Source organism: Sphaerodactylus townsendi, linkage group LG03 (assembly GCF_021028975.2).
Source record: "Sphaerodactylus townsendi isolate TG3544 linkage group LG03, MPM_Stown_v2.3, whole genome shotgun sequence".
NCBI classification, from domain to species: domain Eukaryota; kingdom Metazoa; phylum Chordata; class Lepidosauria; order Squamata; family Sphaerodactylidae; genus Sphaerodactylus; species Sphaerodactylus townsendi.
Window position 1 is genome coordinate 170422556 of NC_059427.1, and position 27948 is coordinate 170450503.

Sequence of the window (27948 nt, forward strand, 5' to 3'; positions counted from 1 at the left end):
GGAGGAAGAGCCACGTGCTTCCCTTTCTCCAGCCCACCGCCTCGCTCCTGATTCTCATTCTTGGGACTCCTTGGGTAGCAGCTGGCAAAACAGTGTTGCACTTTCCTCCGCCTTAGGCTGCTATGCTGCCTTTTCCCTTTAGACATTTTGCCAAGGTAAGGCGTGAGTTGCGAATGACAGCTTTATTTTATTTTTTTATTTCAGGAATAGAGGGGGAAAGAGGTCAGCGTCCTTTGGGCACCCAAGTTGGATGCAGAGGTATGCCAGGGGCTTGTGGCGGGGAGGTCGCTTTTAAGTCAGTGGGCAGTTTCGTAGGACAGAGTTCAAGGAATGTGTGGGTGGGCTTCATTTCTTTTGCAAAGTAGAATTGGGGATGCAAAGTAGAGCTGTGGACTCAACCCTTCCTCCAGTCCCCTTCTCCCCTCCACCCTCCTAAGAGGGGGGCACACAGGCCTACGCTATGCCTGCTTCCTATAGCTAGTTTTCCCTGTCAATCCCCGCTACTAACAGCCAGTACACAAGACAATAAAGTTTTCCTCCCCCGTGGTAAAGATGCATCCCTGATGATGCTGGTATCTCTCTCTCTCTCTCTCTCTCTCCCCATTGTGTAACTTTAGAAGCGGGAGCGTCTTGGGTAAGGAGTTTATACCCGCCTGGGGGTGGTAGCAACGGATGCGATAGCAGCACCACCAACAGATCTTGCCACTCTGCTGCTCAATTATTATTTAATTCTGGCTAATGGCTCTTGGATGCGACACGGCGCAGGGCGAAGAGAGTTATCATCCGCGTTCAAGACTAGATGCTATTATCTGCTGAAAGCCTTCCAAGCAGTCACGCTATGCTGACTTTTATGGGCTAATTCTTGCAAGCTTCTCTCCGCTGTCTGCGCTGTCCTATCTGACATTGCAGCTTTGAGGGAAGAAAAGGCCTTCCGAGTTGGGCGAGGGCGTGGAGGCGAAAAAACAACAACAGGAAAGGAAGAACTGACTTTATCCCCTTGCCAAAGTCTGCTGGTACCAGGTGCATTGATAACTTGCTGTTGGAACCCTTGACCCTGGTTAATAAAATGGGCCGCCCCTTGCCAACAGCTTTCTGATTTGCCCGTTCGTTATCTGGATACGGGACAGATCAGCCACAGTCCACGAAAATGCTTCAGATTAGGCAACAAATGCTTTTTGTGTGTGTGGCTGAACTATACTTGAGACTGAAGAATGTGTCTGTGTAAATCTTGATCTATTTATGCCTATTAAAGGTTAATAAAGATAAAGAAGCTTTTTTTGTGGGGCGATACAAATGTGTTTTTGTGCGTGGCTGCCTTCCCCCCCTGGGCCGCGCCGCGGAGAGGGAGAGGGAGGTGATTCTCTGGTTGGGGCTGAGACACGTTGCAGTCGTTGAACAAACTTTCGTGGCATTCCTGCACTCTCGCTTCTCGCTGATGCAACTGAGATGAGTCGGTTACATCATCTGCGGAGAGGGTGGTTTGGCGGCGCTTTTCATGATAGTCCCCTTTTTAATAAAGGACATGAAAGAGAGCCGTGCGGTTTCTTTCCCCTTTTCAGCTGCCATTAGCCTCCTGCTGAACTGACCTGGATTGTTGCGAAACTTGCTAAGGAGGAAACTTGGCAAACTTTGTCTGAGCAAAACTTTCCCCTTTCTGGGCCGAACTTGCCAACTCAGCATTAGCTGCAGAAGTTGATGCCTTAGCTATTCTGCATGAATGAAGTCTGCTTACCCCTACACAACACGAAGCTTGCTCTGTTTCAGCCGGCCTTGAAATTGACTGTCCTGTAATCCCCCCCACCCCTTCTTATTTCTCTCACCTTGCTGCTTTCTCTGGGATTGAAGTGGCAAGATTCCCCCCCCCCTTTTTTTTTGTCTCAGCTCCACTGGGGTAATACTATGCAGATGGTAAATGCTATCCTTTCAGTCCATTGGGGGGTTACTTAGAAAGAAGCTGGTTAACTTCTAGACTGAGCTGCTATTTTTACAACCTGCTAGTATGGTGATTTTTATATTGCTTTTATGGCTTTATCTAAACTACTGTTAATGACTCGGAAAGAAAAACAGTTGCCTTGCAGAAGGCTGTAACATAAACCCTCCGTGCTCGTATGGTTTGCATGTTGACTTGGTTCGGACATGCACATAACTGTAAATGAAAACCCCAGTCAATAACCCCAACAGCCAGGGTGTATGCTGGATGGAATATTGAGGCCGGGGAAATCTAGTGTTCAAATCCCTGCTGGGGCATAGATTTCATTGACCTTGGTTTTTGTCTTTTCTACCTTGCAGAGGGGGTAGCGGTAAAATAGGGGAATAAGGCCTCCCCGTGTATGCCGCCCTTGCAGGAGGATGGAATGAAGATGTGGCGTGATAAAATGTTCCTGATTAAATTGTTCACTGCCCTTTTGGGAAACTTAGGGCAGCTATTGTAGAGAGGAGAGGAAGGGCTTGATGGGATCTTACTTATCTAGAGAGAGAATGTATAATTCAGGAACATTCCCCTATATTTGGAGCAGCAGTGGCGTAGGAGGTTAAGAGCTCGTGTATCTAATCTGGAGGAACTGGGTTTGATTCCCCGCTCTGCTGCCTGAGCTGTGGATGCTTATCTGGGGAATTCAGATTAGCCTGTACACGCCCACACACGCCAGCTGGGTGACCTTGGGCTAGTCACAGCTTCTCGGAGCTCTCTCAGCCGCACCTACCTCACAGGGTGTTTGTTGTGAGGGGGGAAGGGCAAGGAGATTGTAAGCCCCTTTGAGTCTCCTGCAGGAGAGAAAGGGGGGATATAAATCCAAACTCTTCTTCTCTTCTTCTTCTATTTAGCGGAATGAAGGAGCTGGTAGTTTATGTATGTCCCCTGAGATAATACGACCCCAGTCTTAGAACCAGGCAGCTGTACAATATGTTTTCGTTGTTGTTTATACTGAAGTTGTTCAAAGCCATTTCTTATTTTGTGAAGTATCTTTCAGAGTCAGTATGGTTGTAGAGTTAGAGCAGGAGTCCCCCAGCCTTTTTGAGACACATTTGGATTTCTGACACGGCATGGTGGCCACAGAAACAAAATGGCTGCTGCGAAATGGCTGCCTCAGGAGGCAGAGGCAGCCACAAAATGATTGCCATAGCTTAAGTTCAGTAACATAGTAGAACTCCTTGTGCTATGGTGACAACTGCTCACAAAGCAATTTTTTTTTAAAAAATCTGCAAAGCCCATAGGAAGCCATGCTGGGCAAAAGCCGTACCTTGCCCTAAAGATACTTGGTGGATACCAAAAAAGGTGTTGGGAGGTGCCATAGGGCCCAGGGCCATCAAGGCCACCATGTTTGGGACCTTGGGTTATACTGACAGACTAGGATCTGGGAGACCGAGGGTCAAATCCCCGCTCCGCCATATAAGCTTGCTGGTTGATCTTGGGCCAGTCACTCTCTCAGCCTGATCTACTTCATATGTTGTTTTTATGAGGATAAAATGGGGGCAGGGAAAATAATTCTGCATACTGCTCCCCATTGAGGAGACCAATGGGATATAAATTAATAGAAATTGGATTAAAAAATAAATGCTAACAAAAGGGGACCCTTGTACCTTAGAGACCGCATTACCCCATATGCCCCTACTCAGCCTCTGCGCTCGGCAGAGGCCAATTTGCTGGTGGTTCCTGGCCCCTCAATGATGCGGCTGGCCTCCACACGGGCCAGGACCTTTAGACTAGGCCACAGCTGACCTGGTGGGAACACTCTTCCTCCAGCTTTGTCCCAGGCCCTCGCGGGGACCTCTGGTCAACAGGCAATTACTGCAGGGAGCCTGCTAAGACCTGAGTTGTCCCTTGGGGCCTTTGGAGCAGCACAAGTGCCCTTTGCTCCCCTGCTCCCTTATTTTTTTACAATTCCATTCTTATATATATCTTTGTTATCCTTCTAGGGCGGAGTCCGGCAGTTCCCTCCTTTGGGGAGGTTTCTAATGAATTGGGTTATGGGATGCCGTTATTATTGTTTTGACCACTGTTTTAATGGTTTTTATTGGAGTTTAGTAAATATGGTCACTATTGTGACCCTTTGTTACATATTATATACATACTGACACTGTTGTCTATAAATTTAATGAATGAATGAATGAATGAATGAATGAATGAATGAATGAATGAATGAATGAAGAGTGGAGTAGAGGCAGAAAGCAAGCCAGTGTGGTGTAATGGTCAAGAGTGGTGGACTCTAACGTGGAGAATCAGGTTCAGTTCCCCACTGACCCACATGAAGCCTGCTGGGTGATTCTGGGCCAGCCTTAGAAGAGAAGAAGAGTTTGGATTTATATCCCCCCCTTTCTCTCCTGCAGGTCACCCAGCTGGCGTGTGTGGGAATGCACAGGCTTATCTGAATTCCCCAGATCAGCCTCCACAGCTTAGGCGGCAGAGCTGGGAATCAAACCCGGTTCCTTCAGATTAGATACACGAGCTCTTAACCTCCTACGCCACTGCTGCTCCTGTACAGTTCTTTCAGAACTGTCTCAGCCCACGTGGAGGCTGATAATGGCAAACAGGCTCCAAACATCTCTTGCCTTGAAAACCCTATAACGTCACTGTCAGTCAGCTGTGATTTGACAGCCCTTTGCAGCCCTTTAGTGGTATTGTAGGAAGTTAATTTCACAATGGATTTGCTAGGTCTTAAGGTGACACAAGGGCCTTTTGACCTTGTGGGAAAAGTTCCATTTTAAGAATGGGCAGAATCGTGGGAAAGAGCGTGACTACCCATCTCCTCCCATCTCTCACAAGCCATTCTCTCTGTGCCCCCACCTTCAGGCATGAGGTAGGTGGCCACTGAAGATGGGTTTTTCAGTGATGGCACCTTGCCTGTGGAATTCCCTTCCACTTGAGCCTTGTTCAGTACCTAACATACTGCCTTTGCTTCTGATCTGAGGTTTGTTTCATGGACAGCTTTGTGCTGTTTTATGTCTAACATCTTGTTTTATTTTTGTATTAATAATTTATAATATTTATTATATTGATCATAAGAACCTAAGAAAGAGTCTGCTGGATCAGACCAGAGTCCATCTAGTCCAGCACTGTGCTACTCGCAGTGGCCCAGCAGGTGCCTTTGGGAGCTCACATGCAGGATGTGAAAGCAATGGCCTTCTGCGGCTGTTGCTCCCGATCACCTGGTCTGCTAAGGCATTTGCAATCTGAGATCAAGGAGGATCAAGATTGGTAGCCATAAATCGACTTCTCCTCCATAAATCTGTCCAAGCCCTTTTTAAAGCTATCCAGGTTAGTGGCCATCACCACCTCCTGTGGCAGCATATTCCAAACACCAATCACACGTTGCTTGAAGAAGTGTTTCCTTTTATTAGTCCTAATTCTTCCCCTAATTCTTCATGTCTGTTATTTGTAAGCTGCCTTGAGCAGGCACAGGATTTTCCTAAATGCATAAATAAACCTTCAGGGTCCTATTGGTGTGGGCTCCCACCAGCTCCTAGCACACTGCTTTGTCTATTTTCTCTGCCTGAAATCGAGGTAGTCTTCTCCAAGCCATTGCCTCTTTATTTCTGTAGCCTTCTTCTCCAGTTAAAATGAAACTACACACTTCCTGCACGAATGCACATACATCAGTTTGTAAGAAAGAGCCAATGTACATTCACTTTGTGCAGCAGTGGCATAGGAGCAGCAGTGGCGTAGGAGGTTAAGAGCTCCTCCCACATGTAATCTGAAATCGCTGGAGGAACGGGACAGGGGTTGATTCCCAGCTCTGCTGCTTTCTGAGCTTGTGGAGGCTTCTCTGGGAATTCCAAGTTACATTAGCCTGTACTACTCCCACTGACAAACCAGCTGGGTGACCTTGGGCTGATGCACAGCTTCTCGGAGACTCTCCTCAGGCTACACCTACCTCACAGGGTGTTTGTTGTGAGGGGGGAAGGGCAAGGAGATTGTCAGCCCCTTTGAGTCTCCTGCAGGAGAGAAAGGGGGGATATAAATCCAAACTCTTCTTCTTCTTCTTTGTAAGTGAAACTGGGGACCAGTACTTGGATGAATGTAGGGTTTAAATTACATGTTCAGTTATATGTGGGATAGAACATGAGCCTCTTCTCCCATATTTCTTCATCGACTCGAGCTTCTTTCATCCAGTCCATGTATATTATCCATGTCTTCAAAATTTCATTCTGTTTATCTTGCCACGTCTTATTTTTGGATAATATATCGAAAATATCAAGGGTCACTTGTTCCTGGATATATTCTAACCCTTTCTGAAGTGTCCGTTTTTTCTTTTCTTTCCAGCCCAAGGCTATTGTTGCATGGGCTGCTTTAATCATTATTTTATACATATAACTATATTGTTTATCCACCCTTCTGTCTTCCATTACACCCATGAACATTAAGTCATTATTTGATCCTCCTTGATCTGATCATTATTTGATCCTCCTTGATCTGAGATTGCAAATGCCTTAACAGTCCAGGTGCTCGGAAGCAATAGCCGCAGAAGGCCATTGCTTTCACATCCTACATGTGAGCTCCCAAAGGCACCTGGTGGGCCACTGCGAGTAGCAGAGAGCTGGACTAGATGGACTTTGGTCTGATCCAGCTGGCTTGTTCTTATGTTCTTATGTTCTTATTTAAATCAATATTTGTCTTCACCAGTTTTTTAACATATAACAATACAATTGTCCAAAATTTTTTTACTTCTGCACATTCTATCCACATATGGCTATAATATGCCTCTTGGTCAACACAGACCATGTTGTCACTGCTTGGTTTTTTTTCTCCCAACCTTGGCAGCCCCTGAGGAGATGTTGCCAGGCCGCGGGGAGTTTGCGGGCCCAGCACAGCAAAGCGGCCACTGCATCTACCAAAGATGCTCCAGCGTGGACGGGGCAAGAGAGCTTGGCAGAGAGTGACCCCGAAATGTGGGAACTGGTACAGCAAGAGAAGGATCGGCAGTGCCGGGGACTGGAACTCATTGCCTCAGAGGTGAGTGATGGGAAGATGGCTGCCTGAGCCTTAGCTCAATAGTGGAGGCGCAGGACAGTTCAGTCACACCTGAGCACATACACATGAAACTGCCTTCTACTTCATCAGTCCCCTCACCTGTCAAGGTCAGTGTGGTAGGGGTACCAGCCTCCAAGAGGGACCGGGGGATCCTCTTGAATTACAACGCATTCTCAGACTGCAGAAATCTGTTCCGGAAGAGGAAATTGCTGCTTTGGAGGTTGGACTTGATGGCATTGTAACCCTGTCCTCCAAATATCCAGGAGTTTCTCAATCTGGATCTGGCAACTCTAACCCTATCTCTGTTGGGGGCGGGGGGGACAGGGGGAGGAAGGGAACGTTGCAACCCAAGCAAAGGCCTTCTGCATCATCACCCACCTTTTTAGTAGAAATGCTTGGAATTGAATGAGGGACCTTTTGCTTCCAAAACAGAACCTCTACCACTGAGCCATGGCCCTTCATTAAGTACTTTCTAAAGTCCTGTACATTCAGCATGTGTGAGAGCAAACCAGTGTATGGTGAACCAGATGTGTTTCCGTACTCCTCCATTCCTGCTGGGTGACCTTGGGCCAGTCACAGTTCTTTGGAACCCTCTCAGCCCCACCTACCTCACAAGGTGTCTGTTGTGGGGAGAGGAGAGGAAAAGAGCTTGTAAGCCACCTTGACTCTTCTTACAGGAGAGAAAGGTGGGTATAAATCCAGACTCTTCTTCTGGAGAGGGGGAGTGAGTAGTAACACAGAAGCTGAGTGAAAGCTGGCAAATTTCTGCTTCAAATTCCACCTGAACTGTTAACTTGTAGCCACTTATTTTAGCCTCAACCCCACTTGAATGGGAGCATCCATGTTGGTCATGAGAAGGTTTGGGCTTCAGTTCCTCTTGACAAAGGCTGTTCCCAGTCTGACAGCCACTGCCAAAGGGAAGACCATGCTATCTGGATCAGGGATCTGCAACCTGCGACTCTCCAGATGTTCATGGACTACAATTCCCATCAACCCCTGCCAGCATGGCCAATTGGGATTTGTAGTCCTGATGGGATTTGTAGTCCATGAACATCTGGAGAGCCGCAGGTTGCAGACCCTTGATCTGGATGGATCAGGGTACGCATGAAATGATGCACCTTGTTTGCTGCTGAATTTTCTCATTTCATGCAGGAAAATCCAAGTGCATTTCCCAACGTGTACGAAGCGGCCTCAGAATGAGGCAACTTCATATGTTCATATGTTCATAGGTATGTGTGTATGTTAATTGCTGTCAAGTCGCAGCTGATTCACGGCAACCTCAGCAAGGGGCTTTCAAGACATTCAACAGAGGTGGTTTGCCATGAAACAGAGGTGGTTTGCCATTGCTTCCCTCTGCAGAGCCTTCCTCAGTGGTCTCCCTTCCAAGTACAGACCCTGCTTAGCTTCCCAGATCTGATGAGATTGGGTATACCACGAGCCCTTCTCTTTTGCCATAAGTCAGCTGTGATTTGATGGCACTTTCCTCCACACTCAGTCGCATTACCTGCAAATTGGAATATCCATTTTGAGAAATAAACAAACCTCTACTCTTTTAGTGCTGAATAGTATTAAACTCAGAGCCGCAAACATACTTCAGATTCTTAGGTGACAATATTGGTTTTGTTGGGCTCGAGAAGCTTTCAGGATTCTTTAGGGCTAGGATTTTTTTTTTCCCAAAAAGCAAACAGATTTCTGGAGCTCAAAAAGCTGAGATTTCTTCCCCAGCCTCGCTTAGCTCTCTGAGCAACAAGCATAATGGTTTAAAGGCCCAAAGGGTGGTTATCAGTACAGAACCAAAGAATGGTGGTGGTGGATTAATTGAAACAGGGGATACAGGTGTGATCTTGTGTATGTAACAGTGGGGTATTTGGAATGATAAACAACGGAGCCCCATAAGGACAGCCTGTCCATATGATGACTAACTGTGTGGGGGGGAAGGAAAGTGGCTGTATGTGTGTTTGTCCTACCTCCCCGTTATTACCAGTTTATCTGCAGGACACAAATGTGCAGAGGCAGCACCCATCCACATGCTCCCTTCCTGTGGCAGTGTTTTTCCAAACTGCCTGATAATGGGGAGGGAACCTATGCACTGATATTTCCCAGTTGCATTCACAGCAGGCAGAATACTTGGCAATTGGCCAACGTGCCCATGCCATCTTTCCCTCCTCTTGCAGTTGGTTAGTGTGTGGACCTGTTTGTATAGAGCTTCTTGATTCCTTCAGTGCATGCCAACCAGTGGGGGATTGATTTGAATTTACATTAGTTGTCGCAGGGGTGAAAGTTCTGTCTGTGTTGGGCTGATTTCACATAGGGATAATACATTTCCAACCCACTCCAGTGATCCAGTTTCAAATAAAGTGCACCAAAAGTGCACCAAAAGTGCATTGTTCTATGTATGTTAAAGTAACCATGGTGGTGGGGTCTCAAAGCAGAACATGGGACACAACTTTTGAGCCCTTCCTTCCTTCCTTCCTTCCTTCCTTCCTTCCTTCCTTCCTTCCTTCCTTCCTTCCTTCCTTCCTTCCTTCCTTCCTTCCTTCCTTCCTTCCTTCCTCCCTCCCTCCCTCCCTCCCTCCCTCCCTCCCTCCCTCCCTCCCTCCCTCTTTATTTCAATTTGTATGCCGCCCTCCCCACAAGGGTTCAGAGTTGATTGCATTAGTAAATAGCATATAAAATATATTAAATAAACAGTTAAAACACTTAAAACAGTTATAATGGTTAAAAACCAAATTATTGTCATTAAAATACATTTAAATTAAAATCAACTAAAAGCTTAATTTAAAGTTAAACTAAAACCAGCAACAGATGCCATTTAAATCAAATAAGGATTAAGGATTTGGAACGGCAACAAATGCAAAAAATAATTAATTAGTTTCTGTTTTCAGTTTTTGAACCTCAACTCAAAAGTCTGGCGGGACAGCTCTACCTTATAGGCCAGTGGTGGCGAACCTTTGGCACTCCAGATGTTATGGACTACAATTCCCATCAGCCCCTGCTAGCAAGGCCAATTGGCCATGCTGGCGGGAACTGATAAGAACAACAGTCAACTGGAAGTCTCAAAATATAAGGATCCTACCGAATACTAAACCCTCTTAGGAACTGCATCGAATTATCAATACCAGTCCATACTTGTTTACTTTCATCCCTGATTTTACCATATCAGAGAAGGCGATATTAGCTCATTTTTAGCCATCCAGCCCAGTTTGTATCACATTTGGATGCTGGATGTTTCCACCGGTCTCTCTCTGATTCTCGTGTGATTCCATTTTCTCTTTGTGCCCCTGACTTTAGAATTTCTGCAGTCGAGCTGCATTGGAGGCCCTGGGATCCTGCCTGAACAACAAGTATTCGGAGGGCTATCCTGGTAAAAGGTAATAGTGTGGCAGTATGGCTAACAGAAATGATTAATTGGCAAGAAGATACACAGAAGTGCATGAAGAGAGGCTGATTGCTTGTGGCTGCTCACTAGCTTGCAAGTTCTCAATGGGCTTAGAAGGCGTAACTCTGTTAAAATTGCACTGTTCATCTGCATTAATGTTATGTGTTTGTAGTATTATTTCAAGGTGAATTGAATTGTGCGTCATTTTTTTCGTTCATACTTGTGTCTGGTGGCAGATGGGAGATAAACACGGTTTGAAAAGTTGGGAACCAGCCTCACGGGTAGATGCCTTCCTCCAGCTCCCTCTGCTCCGAATTTTGTGTGCTTTCCCTTCTTTTCCTACTAATCACGGTTCATAATGCAGTTGGTGCAAGATAAGTTCCCTTGAAAACCCCAGAGCCCACCTGTGGCTTGAACTCCACATTGTGGTGAAGAGGGAAGTCTGTTTTGCAACAGTGTATATATAATGCAAAACTGTGGCTAAGGGCAAGAAGGAAGGGGAAAATTATTCTGGAAGGGAAAGGATTTTGATTTGCAATTGCGAGGCATGGCATACAGAGAACCAAAATTTTACTGATGTTGGACTTTGGTGGGCCCCTGAAACCCAACCCTTCTCATCCTGGAGAAATGATGGGAAGCAGAGACTGTAGGAAAGACAGGGTGATGAAGTTGGATTAGGACTCCATAGATCCATGTTCACATACCAGCACTGCCTTGAAGTTTGTCGGGTGACTTTGGGCCAATCAGTCTTTCTTTCTCAGTCTAACCTACCCCATGGGGTTGTTGTGAGCATAAATTGAGGAACGGAGAACCAGAGATGCTGCCTTAAATTCCTTTGAACAAAAAGCAGGATAAAAAAATATGAGGTAAAATAGATATTAGGTATGACTTCAGGCTTTTTCTCAACCACAGATAAAGGAGATTCTAATTGAACTCCACTGGCTCTGCACTCTGAAGATGGAGCAGAGAACCAAAAAAAAATCAGAAAAGGATGTAAAATGGTGGCCCATTCTGGGGCGTTCTCAGTGGCTGCTCTGGAATGAGTTGTCAGTCGAGTCAAGATCTATTACCTCAGACCTGGGCATTATACGGCCCGGGGGCCACATCCGGCCCGCCGGATGACCCTGACCGGCCCTTATGACAGACTTGGCCCTGGCCTAAGAGGACCTGTTTAGAACCGTGCTGCTCACATTAACCCTCCCCCTTCCCCCCTTGTGCAGTGGCTTCTGGGGCGATCCCCTCCTTTGAAAGCCCATGAAGCGGTTACTTGTGACTTTCAGCAGCTTCTGCTTGGGGCTTTCAAAACTCCATGATCAATGAAAAAAAAAAAAAGAGTAGGTCAAAGGGACTTAAGTTCCCCACTTGCTTGATTGTCACAGTGGACAACTATGCAGGTAGGTTAAGCCTGTGATTCTCTGTGCCAAATAGTGTTGTATGCAGAACTGTTGCCACTGATTCCAAGTTGATCTGTGCTCCTGTCTGTCACTTATCAGCCCCTATTATGCAGAATTGAGTTCAGCCTTTTGGCCCGGCCCTCCACAATATTTTCTGTTTCTTATGCGGCCCCATGGAAAAAATAATTGCCCACCCCTGTATTACCTCCTAGTTTCATTTAGAGAAGCCTATGAGATAGTGTTGTTGAGACGGACTTTTTTTTTCTTTTTGGTCAAGTTGTGTTTTAGCTGTTTGTCTAGTTTCAGTTGGTGTGGTTATTTTCTCTGTGGAAATGGTGGTGTTTTATTTATCTAGTTTTTCACCTGTATAATTTTACTGGTTGTGTGCTGTTATTTCCCGTGAGCTCCCTTGGGCTGCCTTATGGGAAAAGACATTCTGCAAGCATTTATGATCAATGGATAAAGAAAGGGGTCAGAGGACAAGAGGACAGCAGGTGGATGGAAATGGCAGAATGTGTGCCGTTAAGGGAGATTTTAGTTATTTGTTCATGTATTTAAGACATTAGTAGCAGCCTTCCTACCTTAAAAGAACTCAAGGTAGCTTATGATGTAAATAAGAATAAAATACATAAAATGCATGAAAAACACTAGGTAGCTAAAATCAGTCATTTAAGACTGCAGGGAGGCAGAAAAACCAATTATATACTTTTATGAATAAAACTGTCTTCAACTGTTTCCTAAGGAACCAGGGTGAGGGACCAAGAGCACTTTCCTGGGGAGGTTGTTTCGTAACTGCGGGGCTACCACAGAAAAGTCCTTGTCTCATGAACCCTCCATATAACGATATGAGAAACCACCACGGAAACAATTTATCAACAGGAGGAAAATATAACTGTCTGGGAAAGACTGAATTCATTTTTATCATTCTAGATTGGGAGCTGAAATGAATACTACATAATATAATAAACTAGCAGTTTGTGTGTGTTTGGTTTGGTTCCTTTTAACATATAACATAAAGGTCTTTTCCGCACAACCAAAATAAGATGTCCTAAGGACGTCTTAAAAAAACCTGTCTCCTCATTTTTTGTCCAGACAGCACAGACAAAAAAAAAGCGTCTGAGGAGGCAGCGGTTCCCCCTCCCCCTGCCCTCTTTTGGTTTCTCCCTTCCTTGTAGCTGTTATTTTCTGCCGTTTGATTCCTCCGTTTCGCCTGCCATTCAGTAAAGTTGCCCCGGGACGTTTGCTATGCAGTCAGTGCAAATGCTGCTAGCTGTCAGTGCTGCTGGCTGCCTTTTTAGCTTATAAAGTACATGATTTTAGTTTATAAAGTACATGATTTAGCTCAGCGTTTCTTGCCAATTTTGGGTATATATAGTTTTCCATTAAAAAAAAAATTCGATGAGGTGTCTTTGATTGGATGTGATTCTCATATTGTGTATTTGTGTCTTTGAAGAAACCTCGTCAATTTTTTTAAAATGGAAAACCAAATATTGTAGTGGATGCACTGTCTTTAATACCTCTCTTCCATGTACCTTCTGACACAGGTATTATGGAGGTGCTGAGGTGGTGGACCGCATCGAGCTGCTGTGCGAATGCCGTGCTCTGGAAGCTTTCGACTTGGATCCTGAGCGCTGGGGAGTGAATGTCCAGCCCTACTCTGGATCTCCTGCCAACTTTGCGGCATACACAGCCCTGTTGCAGCCCCACGAGCGCCTCATGGGCCTGGACTTGCCTGACGGAGGCCAGTATGTACTAGCTAGAGAACTGAACTTAGGGGATGAAAGTCAAATAGTGTAATTGTTGGAAGTACCTCTGGGAATAAAATAGAGGGAGAACTGTACGTGGTTGGAATTACTGAAGTGGAAAAGGGGGTGGTGAAACCCAGTAGTCTCAAAGAAGATGGGGCTAACTAAGGCTGAGGTGAGGAAGGAGAAGCTGAAACAAATGGCTGAGTCCAGGAGCAGGGAGACGAGAGCATCTATGTGGAAGCGGATGGCTAGTTTTGTTAACTGAAGATGAAATCCTCCAGCGGTAAGCTACAGGTTTCATTGCAGAAAGACATATATAATAGGTTTTATTAAGACCAACCAAATTGACACAACGCATGGGTTAAACTTCTGAGGTCACCAGAACACTTCATCAGGCTGGATATTAAATTAAAAAGATAGAGGAGTTGAAAGCAGATTGTTCAGGCAGTGATGTTTAGACCTGATTTTGTGTGATTCTTCTGTAAGGTGCAAGAAGGAAATTTGCCTGCCTAGGCCAGCCAGTGTCTCATTATATTAAGTTTGGCTTTCAGAAGTTTCCGATGTCTTTGCTCATTAGAGAAGTTCACTGGGAGTGAATCTTTCATCACGGTCCATTGAGATTACTAAATCTCATCCTGCCTTATTAAATCCCACTTCGATTGCAAAGTGGCCACCTTGACTGAAGGAGGAGGTATCTAACTGGTCCGTGGGGCTTTTATTGGGTGGAAGAGATGTTGTCAATGTATGTTGTCAATAAACAAGTTATATCCTGCATTTCCCCCTCACAAGGGCCAATTAACAAATTTAAAAAGTACATAATAAAATCACATCTTAAAAGTCACTGAAAGCAGAGCTGAGATTGGAGGTACATAAAAACAACAATTAAAATATGGGGCAGGGGGGAGGGATCACAGAAGGCATGCCATATGAAGCCAAAAGGTCTTCACTGAGTGGTGAAAGATGGTAACCAAAGGGGACAGATGAGTCTCCCTGGGGAGAGAGTTCCAGAGTTTGGGGGCCATAACCAAGAAGGCCCTCTCCTGGGTTGCCACTATGGTTTCCAACTCTGGTTTGGGAAATATCTGGAGATTTTGGATTGGAGCCTAGGGAGGGAGGAGTTTAGAGAAGGGAGGGTCTTCAGCAGGGTGCAATGCCATTGAGTCCACCCTCCAAAACAGCTATTTTCTCCAGGAGAACTAATTTCTCTAACTTGGAGATCAGTTGTAATGTTGGCAGATCTAGTTGCCACCCACCTAGTATCAAAAGATGGGGCCTTGAAAGGTGACCACAGGTGTCAGGCAAGTTCATAGGTCAAAGCTTTGTGTGGGCTGGGGTTTAGGTTTCATCCTGACAACATGTCTTTCCCTCTTCCTACCAGCCTGACGCATGGGTATATGTCAGATGTCAAGCGTATCTCGGCTACATCCATTTTCTTCGAATCCATGCCCTACAAGCTAAATGTGAGTGAACAGAAACAGCACATTTATCAGTGTGTCTTGTAAGTTCCTGCATTCCCGTCTTTCCTTTTGTTTCTTGAGACCCTAGACAATCTGAGTTGCTCAGACCCAAGTGGTCCTCAGACCTGCTTCATATATGGGACACTATTTGCTGTGGAGTCGTTAAACCAGTGTGTGTTTGAATTAGATGGGATTCTTGTGATACCTTAAAAGACTGACACAATTTTATTCCAGTGTAGCCCCTTGTGGAACAGTGTCCAGCTCTTCACATGTGGTCTAGGCCACTCAAACTTATGCTGAATTAGTTTTTCAGGTGCCACAAGACTCCCTTCTATGCTTCTGCTGCAACAGACCTAACTTGTCTGGAAGTGTGATGTAATGTTCACTTAGGAAAGCGGCAGTAGTTAATATAGGGGGTGGGGTGGTAGTGGTGTCAGGACCTATACAGTTTAATTTGCTGTTTGCTCCCAGTTCTTGGAAGCATGCTGACACGGCGAGCGCTAAAACGATTATTGTTCATATGTGGCTGAGTTTGCTACAAAGGCTACTGGATGCTCACTTCATTCAGAGAAACCTCCACCTCCACAGGCAGTCAATCTCTGAATCCTGACACCAGGACTCAACATCAGGAGAAGCCTCAACCTCCCCTGTTGTTGAACCTCCAGAGAAACTGTTGACCACTAGGTGAGATAAGATGCTTGACTAGATGGACCACTGGTCTGATCCAGCAGAGCTCTTCTTACCATATGTTCTTATCACCACAATTCTGCTTACTATGTCTATCCCCAAGTGTTGGCGTGTGTGAGTGTGTTTACATTTCTGAGACAGGGATGATGCAGTGTTGCCATAATTCATATCCATTGACCTATTTCCCCCTTTCTCCACAGCCAGCGACAGGACTGATTGATTATGACCAACTAGAAGTAACGGCCCGTCTGTTCCGCCCACGTCTTATTATTGCTGGCACCAGCGCTTATGCCCGCCTTATCGACTATGCCCGCATGAAGAAGGTACCCCTTGTGTGCAGTGGGAGGACCAGCAGCCGTTAAGATGAATGAGCAGAAACTGGGGGCCAGGCTCTGTTCTCCTCCCTCCTTCCCCTTCTGAGTTCAATAGAAATTGAGTTGCAAAGAACCAAAATTCAGGACTGTCTGTGCGAATAAAAACTGTCACTCTAAGGCAGGGCCTGTGTTTTTTTTAATGAAGGAAGGATGTTCCTGGATATGTGAGTCAGGTGGGTCTTTTGTAGAGTTGACAGAGCTGCTCCGCTGAGTCATCTGCGAGAGACTCCGAGCCACAGAAACATGAACAGGCAACTAATCTGTCGTTTCCCGCCAGGTCTGTGAGGAGGTGAAGGCCTACCTGTTAGCTGACATGGCCCACATCAGTGGCTTGGTGGCAGCCAGAGTCATCCCATCACCCTTTGACTATGCTGACTTGGTGACCAGCACAACCCACAAGACTTTACGTGGGGCCAGGTGAGCATGAACAGGAAGCAGGGAAAGTGTTTGCTTTGGGCCCTGGCCAAACTGTGTGGTGGTGGTGAAAAGTCTCACTGATGGTGAACCCACAGAGTTTTCAAGGCAAGAGGTGGACAGAAGTGATTTGCCAGTGCCTGCCTCTCAAGAGCAACCCTGGACTTCCTTGGTGGTCTTCCATCTCAGTACTAGCCAGCTAGCCTACTATGTGGAAGTTTAATTTTGCCATTGCCATGTAATATCCGCCTTTTCCTCTAGGGGCAGAACAACTTGCTTGGGTGCAATGGGGAATTATGGGAACTATCTTGATCTGCACTCAAGGTCATTTCCTGCGTGTAATAGCCAGATTATACATTCAATAGCAGGATCCAAATTGTGTGTGGGTGTGGGGGGAGGGGAAGGGAGAACAAGTTATTAGAGCCTGGTGGGTCCTTTGACTTCAGGCACAAGCGGAAGAAGGGGGAGGGGTGCCATGCAAGGGGAGGGGAGGGGAGGGGGTCCGGCATCTGGACATGGCCCACCCACCCTAGCGGAGAGAGGGGGAGAGGAGGGAGGGGGAGGAGCGGCATGCAAGGGAGCGGAGGGAGGGTTCCGGCATCTGGACATAGCCCACCCACCCTAGCAGAGGGAGGGATGGGGCGGGGTGCCATGCAAGGGAAGAGGAGGGGAGGGAGGGGTGCAGTCTACTCACTCCAGGAATTGACTTTTTACTTTCAAGGCTCATGAGATTATATTATAGAATGGATTCGGGGGGAAGTGGGGGAGATGGGGAATGCTACACATTTATTCTAGCTTTGAAGAAATGATGCTTGGGTCCTGTTGAGCAGTCTCACATGGTTCCAGAATTCTAACACCTCTAGCTGAAGGGGGAGGTGGCTTGTTCAGTTTGGATGTTCCTCCAGAGCCACGGTCTATGTAGGGGACTGGACGCTACGTGAGGTTGAATGAACATGGGGAAAAAGTTGGAGGTTTCTCATGTACTGTTCCATAGCTGCTTTGGAGACTTGAAGGTCTTCTATATTGCTGTGGGTTCTGCACAGTGTTATTATTATCATTATTATTATTATTTATTCAATTTCTATACCGCCCGATCCCCAAAGGGCTCCGGGCGGTGAACAACATAATATATAAACAATAAGTAGGAGCAAATCCAATACAATACAAACATAGGCTCCGTCAATAAAACATCTTAAAATACATAAAAACAGCGGCTAACAATTAGCAGATTAAACAAGAGGCGTCCAGGCTCAATTAAAAACCCATCCCAGGAAGGGGGGACGGCAGGCCCCTCAATATGAGGAGCTCTGTTGTACCAGTGCCAAAGCAGGAGCAGTGGGGGGGGGGCACCATATCAGCGGCTGGACACTCCAAAGGCCCGGTGGAACAACACAGTCTTACAGGCCCTGCGGAACTCACCAAGGTCCCGCAGGGCCCGGACAGTTGGTGGGAGGGTGTTCCACCAGGCCGGGGCCAGCGCTGTGAAAGTCCTGGCCCGTGTGGAGGCCAGCCGCATCAATGAGGGGCCAGGAACCACCAGCAAATTGGCCTCTGCTGAGCGCAGAGGCCAAGTAGGGACATATGTTCTTTCTCTGGTCTCTGCAGAACTGTGGCACGGGGCCCAACTCTGCTAGGAGGGCTTTATTTAGGAGCAGGTTGGTTTGGTGGAGTCAAGACCCCAAGCTGGAAAAAAAATATGTGGCCTTGCAGAGGCTGTGGTGGGATACCTGGAGAGAGAGGTTGTGCTGACTAGACCTGCATTTTGACCTTTCCACCACCTTGTCGCCTGCAGGTCTGGGTTGATCTTCTACCGCAAAGGTGTCCGTTCTGTAGATAAGAAGACGGGCAAGGAGACTCCCTACAATCTGGAGGAGAGGATCAACTTTGCTGTGTTCCCGTCACTGCAGGGTGGGCCTCACAACCATGCTATTGCTGCTGTTGCTGTGGCCCTGAAGCAGGTAAGAAAAAGGTGTCTGCACATAGGCCGGCACTCTGTATTTTTCTGTGGGGAAGGTGTGTGAGGGAAAGTTTTTGGAGGCATGCCCATCCAGAGAAGCTCCTCTTCTCTGCCTTGATGACTTGGAATGAGGTTTAACTAGCTTTCATTGGGCCCCTTTCCCTAAATACCCATCAGACCCTGCAACAGGAAGCGCCGCCTGCATTAGTTGCCGGTTGAATTCCAAATCATCTTCAAGGTGTGGGTGTTGACCTTTAAGGCCTTACGCGGCTTGGGACCCTCGTACCTTCGGGACCGCATTACCCCATATGTCCCAGCTCGACCTCTGCGCTCAGCAGAGGCCAATCTACTGGAGGTCCCTGGCCCCTCGATGACGCGGCTGGCCTCCACTTGGGCCAGGGCCTTCACGGCTCTGGCACCGGCCTGGTGGAACACTCTACCACCTACCGTCCAGACCCTGCAGGACCTTGGAGAATTCCGCAGGGCCTGTAAGACCGAGTTGTTCCACCGGGCCTTTGGAGAGACCAGCCGCTGAAGGTACCCCCCAGCCCCATCCCCACTGACTCCATATAGGTCCCTAATACCATCGGGACCCATTATTTTGTTTTGGGAGGGCTAATTAAGGGTTTCGTGGGACGCTGTTTTAGGATATAACTGTTGTTTTAAACTGTATGTATGATTTTATATGATGTTTTATATTGTGCACCGCCCTGAGCCCCTCGGGGATAGGGCGGTATATTAAATTAAATGAATAATAATAAGAATAATAAGAATAATAAGAATAGGCTGGTGATAGCGTGGTCAAGAGTGCTACCCAGAGCATTTGTTTTTGCACCTTACCAGTGCGCTCTGCCTCTTCCTTGAAACGCTGCCTGGTATTTTGGACTCAGGTCTGTATTGCCTACAGTTCTGCACCTCAGTTCTGCCCGCCCTGCAAAGGCTACCAGTCCATGTTTACTTGCAGTGTTGTGGCAAAAGAGGGCCTATTCTGAGGTAGGAGATAGGTCAGCTGACCCGTCAATTATTGTCAGTATTGTTATTTGATTACATTTGTTATTCAACTGCCCATCAAATCAGGAAGCCAGCCATCAAATCAGGAGACCCCGGTTCAAATCCCTACTCTGGCATGGTGTCCTTGGGCCAGTCCGTCTTTCTCTGCTTCACTTACTTCACAGGGTGCTCGTGAAGGTAAAATGGAGGAGGGAATAACCATGTTGTGAGCTGCTTTGGATTCCCCCTGGAAAGAAAAGCAGGGTGTGAATAAATAAGAATGCACTTGTGTCAGTGGCAGTCTACCTTTTCATGGGTTCTGGTGTTTGGAGCGAGGGAATTTTGCTCCACAGTCCTGTGGGAGTCAGAATGCACGGTCATTTGGATTGTTCAGAGCCATTTTCAGGATCTGGGGCCTCTAAAGATATTCAAAATTGCTTTGGTGGGGTCCCCATCTTTTTTGTCAAGTTTCTCACAATACTAGAACCAGGGGGCATTCATTGAAAATCCTGGGGGGAAGAATTAGGACTAATAAAAGGAAACACTTCTTCACGCAACGTGTGATGGGTGTTTGGAATATGCTGCCACAGGAGGTGGTGATATCACGCCGCTAACCTGGATAGCTTTAAAAGGGGCTTGGACAGATTGATGGAGGAGAAGTCGATTTATGGCTACCAATCTTGATCCTCTTTGATCTGAGATTGCAAATGCCTTAACAGTCCAGGTGCTCGGGAGCAACAGCCACAGAAGGCCCTTGCTTTCACCTCCTGCATGTGAGCTCCCAAAGGCACCTGGTGGGCCACTGCGAGTAGCAGAGAGCTGGACTAGATGGACTCTGGTCTGATCCAGCTGGCTTGTTCTTATGTTCTTATGTTCTTATCCTGAATGGCTTTTGCCCTCTTGGTTGATCATATGGCCTAACTTAACTGCAGGTTTCTCTGAGGGAGGATTGGAAGACAGAAGGGCTCAAGGAGCACACGCAGAAGCTGGCAGTGCAGCCATGTGGGTCAAAAGTTAGGGCAGCCGTAGAACAGGTTACGTTTTACTCCAGGAGGAACGGTCTTCATGTGTTCTGGCCCACTGGCTTTGTGAACTTTCTGGGAGGGGTTGGAGGGCCCTTGAAGGGAAGCCGCTTTTGTAATTACAGTTCTGATAAATGAATGCCTGTAAATATTTATTTACTTTATGTCAGTGGTGGCGAACCTTTGGCACTCCAGATGTTATGGGCTACAATTCCCATCAGCCCCTGCCAGCATGGCCAATTGTGTGGATTGTGTGGCCAATTGGCCATGCTGGCAGGGGCTGATGGGAATTGTAGTCCATAACATCTGGAGTGCCAAAGGTTCGCCACCACAGCTTTATGTACTTGATTTATTCCCCACTTTTCTCTCTAATAAGAATCCCAAGTGTCTTACAGCGTTCTCCCCTTCACCATTTTATTTTATCCTCACTAACAATCCTGCGAGGTAGGTTAAACTGAGAGTGTGTGACTGGTCCAAGAGCAGCCAGCAAGAAGAAGAATTTGGATTTATACCCCACTTTTTTCTCCCGTAAGGCAACTTACAAACTCCTTTCCCTTCCTCTCCCCATAACAGACCCCTTGTGAGGGAGGTGGGGCTGAGAGAGTTCTGAGAGAACTGTGACTACCCCAAGGTCAACCAGCAGGCTTCATTTGTAGGAGTGGGGAAACAAATCCAGTTCACCAGATAAGAGTCTGCTACTCACATGGAGGACTGGGGAAGTAAACCTGGTTCTCCAGATTAGAGTCCACCACTCTTAACCACTGCACTACACTGGCATGGTTGTGAGGCCCACCCTGCAGTGATGAGAACACAGCAAAGTTGATCCTCTTGCCCAGATTGTAGAGAGCCTCCTTCCCCGTCTTCTTATCCGCAGAGCGAACAAGCTTCCCTGGCAAGGGTGAGGATTCAAACTTGGGTCTCCCAGATCCTGTTGTGACACTCAAACCACTACACCATCCTGGCTTGATCATTGTTTGACTGTTCAGTTGGCCAATTTTTCTTTTAGGTTGACCAGGTTTTCAAGCTACTGAAGGGCAATCATTTAGCCATCAGATGAATTTTGGCAGGAATGGAGAGAACTGGGGTGGTGGGCATGCCTCTCTGGGGTATGATCAGATGTCTAGGGTATGATCTCTGGAGACCCCTCTGGGGTATGATCAACCTGCTTAAAGGTTGTGTTGAGTGAGTTTGTTCGACCTATCTGACCTTCTGTCTTCTGTTGCAGGCCAGCTCACCCATGTTCCGAATATATTCCCAGCAGGTGCTTAAGAATGCCAAAGCCATGGCAGAGTCTTTGCTGCAGAAGGGATATACCCTCGTCTCAGGTACAGTGAACATCGTGTATTGCCTCTGAGCTAGAATATACCATTTGGAGAGTCACGCAATGCAGCGTTGGGTGTACCATATCACCTGTTGTTTGAAAGGTATAGCTCAGTCGAAGCTGCACGATGTGATTTCTCAAACTGTGCTTTTTAGCACTCTGCCTTATGAACGTGTGGATCTTCTTGCCCCTGAACCAGGCATTGATTTAGTACTGGGGTTCCCGAACTTGCTGAATGTTGGGAAGGTGCCACCATGAAATGGCTGCCTCAGTGGGCACAGCCAACCACAAAATGGCTGCCGGGGGACTCAGCCCAAAAATATTGTAACAAAATTGGAAGGTTCCAAGCCAAGGATGGAGACAGGTGTTAGTGAAAGGTTCCTCCCCTCCCTCACAGAGGTAATGCCTCTAGGGATCTTCTAAAGATCTTCCTATTACAGTGAGGTAGACAGCTGCTAGGATTACTTCTTTGTGTTGGGTAAAGAACAAGTGGCCCATGAGTGAAACACATTGGCAGGTGCCTTGAACACATGAAGTGGCCTTGCACTGAATCAGTCCATCAAGGTCAGTATTGCCGACTCAGGCCCCTTCCACACATGCAGAATAATGCACTTTCAATCCACTTTCAGTCCACTTTCAATGCACTTTGCAGCTGTATTTTACTGTGCAATATAGCAGAATCCACTTGCAAACTATTGTGGAAGTGGACTGAAAGTGCATTATTCTGCATGTGCGGAAGGAACCTAAGACTGGCAGTGGCAACGAGCAGCAGTAGCATAGTGGTTAAGAGCAGGTTTACTCTAATCTGGAGGAACTGGGTTTGATTCCCTGCTCTGCCGCTTGAGCTGTGGAGGCTTATCTGGGGAACCAGATTAGCTTGTGCACTCCAACACATGCCAGCTGGGTGACTTTGGGCTAGTCACAGTTCTTCTGAGCTCTCTCAGCCCCACCTACCTCACAGGGTGTTTGTTGTGGGGGATGGGGAAGGGAAAGGAGATTGTCAGCCCATTTGAGTCTCCTTATAGGATCCAAGTCTTCTCCTCCTCCTCTTCCTCCTTCAGAGTTTGGGGCAGAGATCTTTCACATCCCCTTCTAAATGGTGGTTGTAAGTAGGGAAGGCAGGTAATAAAACTTCTTTTTCTGTCTCTGGCTTAGGGGGCACAGATAATCACTTGGTGCTCGTGGACCTGCGGCCAAAAGGCATTGACGGGGCCCGGGCCGAGCGGGTGCTGGAACTGGTGTCTATAACAGCAAATAAGAACACCTGTCCTGGAGATAAGAGTGCATTAACACCTGGAGGTTTGCGGCTTGGTAAGCTCAGGGGAATTTAAGAACAAAAATCACAACTGAAGTGGCCAGGTGTTTACCAGGCTTGTGTGTGATTTGCACTAATGTAAAATGTATGCACTAAGGAAATTCAGATTCTGCTTCCAAACAACTGGAGTTTCAGAGATTTATTTTTGCCCCAGGGTTCCAGGAAAGGAAAAGAGGAGAAAGTTATGGAGATCGAGAGGCAGGTACACAGTGTACATTCCGCAAAATCTGCTTGTCTTGTCCATTTTTATCTTGCTCTTCTTTCAAGGAATTCAGAGTCATGAACATTATTCTTTCCCATTTTACTCTCACAACCCCCCCCCCCGTGCTTTTGGCTAGGCTGCAAGGGAGTCACTGGCCCAAAGTCACATTGTGAACCTTCGTGACAGGGTTGGGATTTGTTTCCTTACTCCTCCACATGAGCGGTGGACTCTTATCTGGTGAACCAGATTTGTTCCCCGCTCCTCCACATGAAGCCTGCTGGATGACCTTGGGTTAGTCACAGTTCTTTGGAACTCTCTCAGCCCCACCTACCTCACAAAGTGTCTGCTATGGGAAGAGGGAGGAGTTTGTGAGCTGCCTTGAGTGTCTTTATAGGACAGAAAGGTGGTATAAATTTAAACTCTTCTTCCTCTTCACTGTAATCAGCTGAAGCAGAATAAATTATACACAAGAAATCAATAGCTGGTGCAATTGATACTGGCTGCAGGCTTCAGTTTGAGAATTTCTTGACTTCCGGTGCTGGGGAAAATACGTTGCAACAAATGAGGAATGTATGGGTGACCAAACTGCTGCATTCTTTCAGCATTTGGCATTTCACCACATTTCTCTTTACAGTCCTGGGGGTCAGGAGCTGAAAAGTCTCAGGATACTCCTCAGGTACTTGGTCAAATATCCCTACATCTGTCAAACATGCAGGCTTCCCACAACCTGTGTATGTACCCTGCGTTGGTTTTCCCGCCACTTTCTAATAGAAAAACCTTCCAGGCATCATATTGGCTTCCCCCATTTACAGCATCTTCTGTCTTAGGGCCCCTGATTGTTTTTGTCTCAGTGGGCTATTCCCTGCCTTCCTGAAAGGCTTGGATGTACAGGGAGAGGCCAGTAACAGGTGTGTGTTTCACATCTCTGGTGCTCTGGTTCGTGATGTTGATGGAGCCGGAGAGTTGCGTCTGAAAGAGCCAGTTGAACCTGTCTCTCTTTCGTCCAGCTCGCACTCTTTTGCCTATCGGTTATCATGGCAGAAACACACATCCTAAACCAGTGGTTCTCAACCTTCCTAATGCCGCGACCCTTTAATACAGTTCCTCATGTTGTGGTGACCCCCAACATTTATCCATTTTACAGATGGAGAACACTGATGCAGAGAGTCTTAGGCGACCCCTGTGAATGGGTCGTTCGACCCCCAAAGGGGTCGCGACTCACAGGTTGAGAACCGGTGTCCTAAACATTCAAGAACTTTCCTTTATGTGACATGCAAATTGAGATTCCAAGCTGGGGGTTCTGGTATTTTGGCAACGAATGGCTGCTCTTGACAATCTCTGTGTGGGCAGCCATTCAGTGGGATTAGGCTGGAGGAAGGGCTGTTTTCAGGTCTGTTTGTTCACCTGATTGGTCTTTTTAAAAGGTAAGAGCATTTCCCCCTTACCCAGTTCTCTTCCCTTCCTCCACAGGGGCACCTGCACTTACCTCCCGATGTTTCCGGGAAGCTGATTTCCAGAAAGTGGTAGAATTCATAGATGAAGGAATCCAGATTGGCCTGGATGTCAAAAAGAAAACTGGTAAGTCCCTGGTGATTTTAGGGCAGTGTGGAAAGTTTATGTTGTTGTTGCTGATAATTGTGGGCAACAAGTTTCCTGTTGCATGCTGGCCAAGGCCCAAACTAGACAATATGGGCACTTCTGCCTTTTTCAATCATTAGTGCCCAACCAGGAACCTCCTTTAAACTGTGTCACAGGAGCCTGAATCTGGTTGGGACCACAGAGGGACGGAGGGACTCTTGCCTTTCCGCCTGCTCCATATTTGACACCTGGAGTGGCACTAGGGGGCATAGAGGCAAATAATGCCCCCTGAAACTGCGTGAGATCAGAAAAATGGCAGAGCTGAGCAGGTATTCCTCCTTCCCCCTTGTGGTGATTGTCCGGTCCAAATTTGTGCCCCTGCAGTGCAGTTTAAAGGGGTTTCTGGTTGGGAATTCACTTCTTCAGAATGGCATGCATCCCCAGAGAGGCCATATTGTCTAACAGAGCCCTGCATTTTGTTGCAACTGGTAGAGCATGGTAGCAGTTGTGCAGTGTAGTTCCCTAGTGTGCCTTCTGTTGCATAGGTTTGTGTGTTCATTGTGACTGCTGGAATTCTTTCGTTCAACCCAGGGATAAAAAAACATCTTCTTCAGACAGGGTTGCCACTTCTTTTTCTCTCCTTGCTCCTGTGCTCTTAATAACTCTAGACGTGGTCATTTACGAGGCAGAGGTTTATTTCCACCCATTGTCTCTAAAAACATCACTTTTGGAAAGTGTACGCTTGTCAAATTGATCTTGCTTTATTTTGATGTTTGTTTTGTGTACAAAGAAGGTGGCAGCTCTCCCTGGAGGAGGTAGACGCGATCTGAATACGTGCAAATTTTGTCTCCAAATCATGGGCTGGGAATGGAAACGTTGGGCGATGCCCAGAATGACAGTGAAGTTCTTCGTGTTACTTTCAAGTCACCGTAGAACGGTTTGGATGCACATCCGGTTCACTCTTAAAACAGATCTCCAGAAGAGCCGTGGATCTAGTTCATACATGACTTGGGGGGTGGGGGGTGGTCTGCGCTGGAAATAACATTTCCTTGTGTCAAAGTGTGTCAACTCAATGCATGGCAGCTGTGAAAAAGGCAAACTCTATGCTGGGGATAATTAGGAAAGGAATTGAGAATAAAACTGCAAAGATTGTCATGCCCTTATATAAAGCCGTGGTGCGACCGCACTTGGAGTACTGTGTTCAGTTCTGGTTGCCACATCTCAAAAAGGATATCGAAGAGATCGAAAAAGTGCAGAGAAGGGCAACGAGGATGATTGAGGGACTGGAGCACCTTCCCTATGAGGAGAGGCTGCAGCGTTTGGGACTCTTTAGTTTGGAGAGGAGACATCTGAGGGGGGATATGATTGAAGTCTATAAAATTATGCATGGGGTAGAAAATGGTGACAGAGAGAAATTTTTCTCTCTTTCTCACAATACTAGAACCAGGGGGCATCCATTGAAAATGCTGGGGGGAAGAATTAGGACTAATAAAAGGAAACACTTCTTCACGCAACGTGTGATTGGTGTTTGGAATATGCTGGCACAGGAGGTGGTGATGGCCACTCACCTGGATAGCTTTAAAAGGGGCTTGGACAGATTTATGGAGGAGAAGTCAATTTATGGCTACCAATCTTGATCCTCTTTGATCTGAGATTGCAAATGCCTTAACAGTCCACGTGATAACAAGGAGCAACAGCCGCAGAAGGCCATTGCTTTCACATCCTGCACGTGAGCTCCCAAAGGCACCTGGTGGGCCACTGCGAGTAGCAGAGAGCTGGACTAGATGGACTCTGGTCTGATCCGGTTGGCTTGTTCTTATGTTCTTATGTTCTTAAAGTGCCGTAGATTTAAGGGGTTTAACCAGAGCCCTGTGGATTAAAAAGCAACACTGAATGTGGATTAAAGTGGTCGAATCAAGAGGCTTGCTGAAAAGTCTACTAGAAGGGACAAATTGCCAAATGAAAAATGGAGGGGAAAGAGTGGGAAATGTTATCAACATGGCATGCTAGAGGTTCTAGCTGTTGGTCCTGTTTATGGAACAGGATCGAGGAGTTAGGCCTAGAGTTGTTTGGTTAGCCAAGGCCACCAGCAAGGGATGGGGATATAGAGTTGCCAGACTCAGGATGGGAAGCTCTTGGAGTTTTGGGGATGGAGCATGTGAAGGACAGAGATGTCGGCAGAGGCGTACCAGGGGAAAATGGCACCCAGGTGCCCCCCTCATCCCACTTACCTTAACTGGCAGCGGTGGTCCCTGGTGGGGCTGCACCTGGTGGGGCTGAGCTGAGGTGCCAACCCAGCTGCTCCCAACCCAGCTGCTCAGTGGGCGTGTGGGGGGAGGGGAAGGAGGGGGGCAGGGGGGCGATTTTGGGGCCCCCCATGACTGACTGGCCTGCGCCCAGGGATATGTGACACCCCATGGCCAGTACGCCCCTGGATGTCAGTGAGGTGCAGTGCCATAGAGTCCACCCTCCAACTCATCCATTTTCTCCAAGGTAACGGATCTCTCCAGTCTGCAGATGAGCTGCCATTCTGGGGGTTCCCCAGGTCCCACCCAGAAGCTGGTAACCCCAGTTACGCCTAATTCGACATTTAGTGTGTTCTCTAGGGAGACGCCATGCCTCGATTTCCCTCCGTGTGAGTATCACCCTGAATGTACCTCTCCCCCCCCCTCCCCCTCTTTTCTCCACACAGCCAAGCTCCAAGATTTCAAATCATTCTTGCTGTCTGACCCAGAGACAAAGAAGAGCCTGGCTGACCTCCGTCAACGTGTCGAGACCTTTGCCCGTGCCTTCCCCATGCCTGGCTTCCAGGAGCGTTGAAAATGACATCCGGCCAGAGACTGGCTATCATGTCCGGATAGCCCGGCTTGCAAGAGGCCAAAGGCCAGGAGCCCTTGTTCCCCCTTCCTCTGAGATGTAGCCAGCCAGGAGGGCCCTTCTTCTGGAGGAGTGTCTCTGTTGGCCGCCATTTCCCTCTCTCCTGTGCTCATTTTATAGTGACTGCAACAGCTGACCTCCTATTGTTTACAGCAGGACTAGTCTCTGACTCATAACACATTTGTAAAGATTTGTGCCATCCTTTAGGCAAGACGGACTGTGAGAATTAAAATGGCTCGCACAATTGCCTCCAAACTGTGACTCAA

At 47.2% G+C, this 27948-nt stretch overlaps 1 protein-coding gene across 2 annotated transcripts; it reads left to right on the forward strand.

Annotated features, from left to right (window-relative positions):
• Nucleotides 1-9: 9 nt before the first annotated feature.
• SHMT2 (serine hydroxymethyltransferase 2) lies at nt 10-27948 on the forward strand. Of its 2 annotated transcripts, none has more exons than XM_048491009.1 (12): nt 10-155; nt 6758-6949; nt 10259-10338; nt 13285-13485; nt 14867-14948; nt 15833-15955; nt 16284-16423; nt 18213-18378; nt 21615-21714; nt 22866-23021; nt 24698-24805; nt 27498-27948. In XM_048491009.1, exons 1-12 carry the CDS (start codon nt 123-125, stop codon nt 27623-27625), a joined length of 1509 nt encoding a protein of 502 aa, XP_048346966.1. In that variant the 5' UTR covers nt 10-122; the 3' UTR covers nt 27626-27948. The 2 variants fall into 2 exon arrangements, with proteins under 2 accessions (XP_048346966.1, XP_048346967.1); XM_048491010.1 differs by having other exon boundaries at nt 125-258.

Coding starts and splice junctions, on each gene's coding strand:
- SHMT2 (XM_048491009.1), top strand. CDS start 123: ATGCTGCCTTTTCCCTTTAGACATTTTGCCAAG. Junction 6,950..10,258: donor TGGAACTCATTGCCTCAGAG/GTGAGTGATGGG, acceptor CCCTGACTTTAG/AATTTCTGCAGTCGAGCTGC. Junction 10,339..13,284: donor GAGGGCTATCCTGGTAAAAG/GTAATAGTGTGG, acceptor CTTCTGACACAG/GTATTATGGAGGTGCTGAGG.